The sequence below is a fragment of the Coturnix japonica genome, chromosome 9 (assembly GCF_054131305.1).
Source record: "Coturnix japonica strain WE chromosome 9, WE-NBRP24, whole genome shotgun sequence".
Lineage (NCBI taxonomy): Eukaryota > Metazoa > Chordata > Aves > Galliformes > Phasianidae > Coturnix > Coturnix japonica.
In genome coordinates this window covers 25425571-25433381 of record NC_140671.1, presented here as the reverse complement: position 1 = coordinate 25433381, position 7811 = coordinate 25425571, and the positions used below count along the sequence as shown (strand labels likewise).

The 7811-nt window shown below is 53.8% G+C and overlaps 1 protein-coding gene across 1 annotated transcript; it reads left to right on the top strand.

Moving 5' to 3' along the window:
- On the top strand, positions 1-5509 carry LOC146759868 (uncharacterized). The gene is made up of 9 exons (XM_085509718.1): positions 1-115; positions 321-382; positions 996-1149; positions 1338-1594; positions 1783-1868; positions 2822-2952; positions 3470-3587; positions 3904-4731; positions 5238-5509. The coding sequence occupies exons 1-9, from the start codon at positions 1-3 to the stop codon at positions 5254-5256; spliced, it is 1770 nt and encodes a 589-aa protein (XP_085365844.1). The 3' UTR covers positions 5257-5509.
- Positions 5510-7811: the final 2302 nt, after the last annotated feature.

Genomic DNA, 7811 nt, shown 5'->3' with positions numbered 1-7811 from the left:
ATGGCTGCTGCCAACAAGGAGCAACCTGCGCGTGTGATACGTACCAAGTTAAGCTGGTGGGAGGACGGCCCCGCAACGGGCTGTGCCTCCAGGAGTCCATATGGCACCACCAAAGGTACGGGGATCCACAGCCAGCACACGGCACCGCTGCCAATGGGTCCTGGCAGCGAGTGGGCCGGAACCAGCACTCTTCCTCGGGGCTGTCTCTCTTTGGGATCAGGGATGACGCTGACCCTTTTCACCTGCCATCCCGCTCTGAGGCAGTCGGGATGCTGGGAAGGGGTAGATGGGCTGCAACCTGCTTTACCTTTGCTCTGCAGAGCGAGTGGCCGTCTGGGACTCCGTGGCCGTCTGTGTGCAACAACAACTCCTGCTGCACAAGGTGGGTCAGCACCTGTTTCCTGCCGGTCCCCTTGGAGAGCTGGGCAGTCCCCTTGGCCCTGGGCTGTGCGATGCAGTGACTCTTCCCCTCCCCAGAATGCAGGTTCTTCATAGGGATGTCCCACTCCAAAGTCCCTATGAGGTTCTTCATAGGGATATCCCCCCCTTGAAGTCCCTATGAGGTTCTTCATAGGGATGTTCCCCTCTTGAAGTCCCTATGAGGTTCTTCATAGGGATGTCCCCCCCTTGAAGTCCATATGAGGTTCTTCATAGGGACATCCCCCCCAAAAGTCCCTATGAAGTCCCAGTGGGCCTCCCACAGGTGCAGCACTGCTTGTGGCAGGAGGTGCTGGATCTCAGCGCTGCTCCCAGCTGCTGGAATCCTGGATTCCATGAAGCTGCTTCTGCTGGGGCTGCCATGCTGCAGTTTGGAGGGTGGTGGGAAGGAGAGGGGTGGGCAGTTCCTTCCCAAATGACTCCCAGTCCCCAGGCCAGCACCTCTCAACAGTGGCAGATGATACAGCAGGGCCTGAAGCACGGTCCCTGTGCAGGGAAACTCCCAGGCCCTCCTTCAGCCTTAACCCTTGGGCCCTTCCGTTCTCTTCCACTCGTAGGGGATCCGAATTCCTACCTTCGGTTCCTTCGACATCGTCTTCAAAGAGATCAGGGCTAAGGAGGGCACCCTGGTTGTGCAGTGGCCGGCGTTTCGCCTGGCCAGGAACCTTCTGGACGTCCACAATCTGACAGGTGATGAGGAACTCCTGACAGGTAGGAGGAGAATTCAACCCTTGCTGGCAAACAGGACGGCTGCCTCCACTTTCAGAAGCAAACCAGCCCTTCCATGGAGCCCATCCAAACACAGGGCCGTCCTGGGTGGTGAATACAAGTAGCACTCAGAAGTAGGGGCAGGAGGGCTGCTAAGTGACCAATTCTGACCACCTGGTGTGATTTTACAGGCCATAAGGAAGTGGAGCCCCTCAAGTACACCGAGGTGGCCTCAACTGCATCGGTGTCCCGGCACAGAGTGGAGACCTGCATATGCAGCACCACATCCCTCATCTCCCACTGCCTGAGGAACGGGGAGAGCGTTGCCTTTGTCCTGAAGGACATCGGGGTCCTCTTCTTAGAAGGAGCACGAGTTCAAATGAAATTCTACTACGACTTCCTCGAGAAGGTCTGTGGGAAAGCCAGTCTGGAAACAGCAGTTTTCAAGGTGAGCTTTTGGGTTCTGCCTGACCCGGGCAGTCCCACAGCCCTTACCCTGCCTGCATATGGCCTGCCAGAACCCGGCCAGCTGCTCAGGCAGCCAAGAGAGCTATGGTGCTGTCAGCTCTCCCTCCGCTCCCGAGTGCTTCAGCCATCACAAGGATGTTCCACCGCCTCCCTGATCCTCCCCTGCAGGTCCCCTGGCTGCTGGACATGGTGGTGTCCCGGGTGGCAGAGGTGGCCTCCCTGACACTCTCTGGCCGGGTCATCGTCTTTCCTGAGTGAGTATGTTTGTGGATGGAGCCTCTGCTCAGCGCAGCTGCTCGGCTCTCCCTTGCTATCGTTTCCTCCTTGTGACCACAGCTGTCCTGCCATGAGGACTCTGGGCAGCCAGTGTTGTTTCTGTGCTGCCACATGGGATGGGCAAACAAGTCTGGTGGCAGCCTCTTGTGTTGCAGCTTGTCCTCAGCCATCAGAGGGGCTGGGGGGAGGCTGAGCACTGGGGGGATGCCTCATTTGGTGCTGTAAGTCTGTGGATTGCCAGTCATAACTGTGCTGTCTGCAAAGGATGTGCCGTTAACCAATGACCTGAGTAATGCAGCTGCCTGCAGTCCCATGGAATGATGGCATTACCCCATAGAGATTGCTGGTTTACCTGGGGAAAACAGCCTGATTTGACTGTGTGTGCAAATCAGACCCGACAGGTGACCCCACATGGGGGGGAGTTAAGCAGGGTGGAGAAAGTCACCGAATCTGGGCACGGGGCCTTCACCCAGCTCCACAACCAGAGGGGTGTTTGCTGTTGAAGTCAGTATATCAGGCTCCCCTGGGGTCTGCTGACAGCTCAGGACTCAGGTTGTGCTGTTGCTTAGGGAACTATAATGGAGCAGATGATCCACAGCATTTCCTCCTGGAGCCTTTACCTTCTCTCCAGAGGTGGGCACTTTGAGAATCCACCCTTGGGACCTATTTACACGTCCCAGAGCTGTAGAGGTTTCTGTGAGGAAGATCTGATGGTAGAGATGAAGGAATTTAGGTGATGTTTTCATCCTTTTGAGGCCTGGATTTCTCAGCTGGGTGACCCCATTTCCCAGCACAGCCCCTGGAATTGGGGCACAGGCAGCTTTGGGGGATGCTGGACCTTGATGCAGTGTGAAAATCAAGCTGTGAGCAGGCAATGCCGGTGGGCAGCAAAGGCTGCTGAGTCACGCCTCCATCCTCTCCTTCTGTACAGGTTTAAGTTGGAGTTTATCCACAAACCACCTCCCAGGAAACCATCCAAGGCATCCAGGGAAGTGCCTGGTGAGGGCAAGATGGAGAAAGAAGAGGGTTTGGGCGTGCCACCTCTTGGCCGGGACAAGAAAGGTAAAGCAGCAGCCAGCTCCTTTCCGTGCCCCACACAACCAAGCTGCCGTGGGAAAAGCCCCACTCAGTGATCACCCAATGGCTCCAACTCATGCAAAGATTCATGCCTCTCCCAGCCACATGTTGGTCTCATGAAATGAGGATGCCTCATAAAATCTAAGGTGCAGGATGCGATGTTCCCACGTGCCCCCATCCCTGGGTGTGGCAGGAGGGGGGGGGGATCCTCGGCCCCGTCCTCCCTTTGGGCAACGAGCCCCTAGAAGAGGCTGTCAGCTCACAGACACCACTCAGCTCCTCTTTCCCAAAGCAAAGGTCAGGAAAGCGGGCCCAAATCTGAGCTGCACCTCTGAGAGGAGGAGCTGGGCAAGAGGGACAGACGTCCCTGGAGGGAGGGAGCATCTGCCAGGGAAGTGGAGCGGCCCCCCTGGATGGTTTGGGACAGGCCTGAGCAGCCCTGCACGTCCCAGAGATGGCAGATTGACAGCGAATCCCCTCTGATGAGATGTCTTCTTCCCAGGGCCAGGAAAGATCCCTGAGCAGCCATCCTTACATGGCCGACGGAGCACTGCCCATAGAGGAGGCACAGGTTCTTTTCCCAAAACAAGGGTGGAGCAGAAGAAGAGCTCTGTGCCCAGGTGAGGCTGGGTGCTCAGGGTTGGGATCCTCATGGGGCTGAACCAGCAAGGGCCCATTCTCCAGCCCCACTGCCTGGGGCTGTCCGGCACTGCTGAATGCAGAGCATGGATGGGTAGTATGTGGCTGCTGTGAGATCACAGGGCTGGTTCCCTTCTGGCCCTCAAGAGAACCCAAGGGCAGCCTGTGAGCTCTGCTTGGGGAAGGCTGTGCTGCAGCCAAGGCTGCAGGATGTGGCCCCAAAGGTGGCTGCAGGATGTGGCCCCAAAAATGTCACACACTGTAAAGCATCTCCTCTGCTCTGCTCTTCTCTTTCAGTCAAGTTCCAGCGCTCCCGGCGGTGTCTTCACCCAAAAAGATGGCTGTGCCCAGCAAAACCCAGAGTGAAGGCACGACCAAAAGCACTGCACCACCCACGGGTCCAGCACGGGCAATAAAACCCCACAGGTGCACAGAGGAACAAGGTGCGGTGAGGCCGGCACTGAGCAGCCAAGGTCAGCACAAGCTGACAGCACAAAGTAAAGCAGCAGAGCCAGGCCGCACTCGTGGAGTGGAACCTCAGAGCTGCCAGGAAGGAAGAGGAGCAGCAAAGCCGGTGCTGAGCAGCAAAAGTGATGGGAAACACACAGCCAGAGCTCCAGCACAAGGCTTGGGTCGGGCTCAGGCTGCTGGAGCTCAGTGGGTCAGAAAACAAGCAGTGAAGCCAGCACTGAGCAGCCAGCTTCAGGGCAAAGTCATCACCAAAGGGAAGGCTCCAGAAATACGTCCAGCACAGCCTCAGAGTTTGAAAGAAGAAAGAGGGGTGGTGAGACCGGCACCAATGAGTCAGTTTGTGGGCAAATCCATAGCCAAAGCTCCAGTACCAAAGGCAGGTGGAGCCCAGGCAGTGCAGTCTCAGAGCATCAGAGAAGGACGAGGAGCAGAGAAAACCCTCAGTGATGGCAGAGTGCCGGAGGCAAACAAGGCGGAGCTGAGTGGCCCTCATGCAGCCCGGCCTCCATGGATAATACCCAAGATAGTGATTGAATCGCCATCGAGCTCTGAGGGCAGCCTGCCTGGGAAGCCCGTCTACGACAGATCCCTTTTGATGCCACCACCACTCAGCTTCAAGCGCCAACAACGGTCCCGAGACAGGGCACAAAAGAGGTGTGTGATTCCTACCCGTATCGCTGTAGGTTGCCATATCCCTGTAGGAAAGCAGGGGTGGAGGAACAGGGTGGGGGGACTCTCCTGAGACCCCTTGGCTCTGAGGGATGGGATGGCTGAATTCCCTCCAGCCTTGGGCTGCTGCGACACTAGAGGAGAGTTCCTCCTCCTCCAATGCCACGCTGTGCTCTGTTGGCACACCCAGCACACCAAGGCTGATTCTGCAGCATGTGGAAGGCCCAGCTAAGTGTGAGTCTGCTCAGGGTTGGAGAGGAACCCACTGCTTTCCAGCTCGTAGCTCCTCCAGTTCCCTGATGTTTTGGGGGTGGGGGGGTCGCTCGGGAGCAAAGTAATTCAGCTGGACACCGAGGGGGGAGGGAGAGAGAGGGAGTGAAATGGCTGCCCTGCCCTCAGCATCCTGAGCTGAAGTCTCCGACGGGGTCTGTTAGTGGGCAAAGAGCTCTCCAAACCCGCCCTGTTTTTGAAGAGTTCTTCTCCTGTTACAGAAAACAATCGGCCTTGTGAGCGTGGGGGTGCATGGAAGGCTATTGGAGCGAGATGAACAGCAGGTGGAAGCAAGGCTGAGAACCAAGGGCATCTCTAGAAGAGGAGGAGAGCCCTCTTCTAGGGGGGATCACGGCGGAGGAGGCGAAGAAGTCGAGCTACCTGAACATCGTGGGCATGGTGGGCTCTATCGACAACGACTTCTGTGGCACCGACATGACCATCGGCACCGACTCAGCACTGCACCGCATCATAGAGATCGTGGACGCCATCACCACCACGGCCCAGAGGTGAAACAGAGTCTTCTCAAGCATCAGTGTGAGAAGGACCGCGTTTGCTTCTCTCCCTTGCTGTTGGTGGATGAATCAGGTGGGAAGCATGAGGAGAACAGAACAAAGCATGCAAGACAAAAGCACTCTGAAGTTGCTTGGAGATCTCAGGATAAAGAAACATGCCAAAAATATCTCACACCAACAATGAAGACTAATATTGAGCTGTGAGTTTCCACAAATGGTGATGGTAGTTGTTTTAGTTAATCCTGTCCTCCTGCAGGTTCCCTAACATTGGTTCTGTTGCTTTATTCTAAGAGAAGTACAAAGAATTATCCATTTCAATAAAAAGGTCTCTCTTAGGTACCACTCTTTACCCTTGGAAAAATATGGTTTTCTTCCCAAACTAATGCTTTTCATCTCTACAAACAGCATTTTATTATCCATTTCAGACAAATTTCCGATGTATTTCACACTAATATCAAGACTTACACCAGAAAAAAATGTGTTCTCTCTTAGGTATCACTCTTGAATCTTGCAAAAAATTCATTTTCTTACCAATACAAAGCTTTTCATCATTACAAGTAGCATTTTCTACCCAAAAAAGTGGTTTTCATCCCCAATAGAAATCCTTTTCTCTACAAATGGTCCCTTGTAGCAACATATGAAACACTGTTATTGGAATACCTCTTTCCCTCTTCAAAATAAGGACATTTCCAACAGAAATATCGATTTCTGACAAATTTTAGAAGAATGTCACACAAATATCAGTACCTATCCCAGAAATAAAAAGTTTTCTCCTAATAATCATTCTTTATCCTTGCAAAGACATGGATTTCTCACCAAAATAATGCTTTTTATCCCTTTAAAATAGCGTTGTTTCCCAGAAATACTGGTTTTCATCCCCAGAAGAAGACATTTTCTCTACAAAATGAAGCTTTCTAGCAAAATAGGACACATTGTTTCCAGAATACCTTTTCTCTTCTACAAATTGAGGACATTACTAACAGAAATACCTTTTCTCCTCTACAAAATAAGGACATTTCCAACAGATATATACTTTTCTGACAGATTTAAGAAAAATTTCACAGGAATATCAATACTTATACCAGAAATAAAAAGGTCTCTCTTAGGTACCACTCTTTACCCTTGCAAAAATATGGTTTTCTTACCAAAAGAATGTTTTTCATCTCTACAAACAGCATTTTCTAAACATAAAGGTGGTTTTCATTGTGGGGATACAAGAAAAGCTGTTCAGAGCAGCAGCTGTGGAGCAAGATAAACAGCATGGGAACCAAGGACACCTCTGCAAGGAGAAGAAGAATCTCACAGCTCTGATTGGTTATGTGCCTGCATGGACAGTTGAAAAGTGTTTTGTAGAATGCTTTGTTGACATGTAAGATGTTTGGGAAAGTTGTAAGGGCGGATGGGAAAGTTAGAAAATAACAACTTGTGAAGGTATATAAGGGATGTGAGAACTTGTAATAAACGATTTGGATCGTTCACATCTGAGTCCGTGCCGAGTCGCTGCAAATGGCGCCCACAACGTGGGGCAAATCAACCCGCGGCTGAGCGAGCCCGGTCCGGCAGCGTCGCCCGACTGAACTTCGGAGAGACTGTTTGGCGCGCACCCGCCCCGTTCTGCAGGACAGAAGGTGAGCAGTCGGGAACTATGGGGAGCTCACTACCGAAGGAGCAGAAAGTAAATCTCGAAGTATTGCGGTCAGTGTTACCGTATCAGGATAAGACTGTGTCTACTAAGGCATTAGCTACTCTTCTTAAATGGATAAGCAAAAACGTCCCTGAATTTCCAAAAACTGAGTTCTCTCTAGATGGAGAACTTTGGGACAAAATCGGCTCAAAACTCTACGAGGCTTCTCTCGCTAAAGACAGAACGGCTGCTAAGCTGTTGCCCGTTTGGAGCCGGATAATGGAAGGGATTAAGCAATCACGACGGGAAAGAATTTCTTCCGACCATTCCCTGCCGCCGTCCGTCCCAACCCCGCCGCTGCCTCTCGCTGCGGGAAGCGGCCCGTGCCCGGATCCGACCGGCGGCTCCGACCCCCCCGCGATTCGGGGAGACGAAAAGCCGCAACCGCCCCCCCTCGCGCTCCCGCCGTTCGCTCCTCCCCCGACGTTCGCCGCGTTGCCGCCCTCTACGGCGCCCCCGCCCTTCGCCCCGCCTACGACGTTCGTCGCGCCGCTTCCGCCCCCCGCTCCGCCCACGACGCTCGCCGCGCCCCCGCCCTCCGCTCCGCCCATGACGTTCTCTGCGCCGCCGCCCTCCGCCCCCCCCACGTCGTGCGC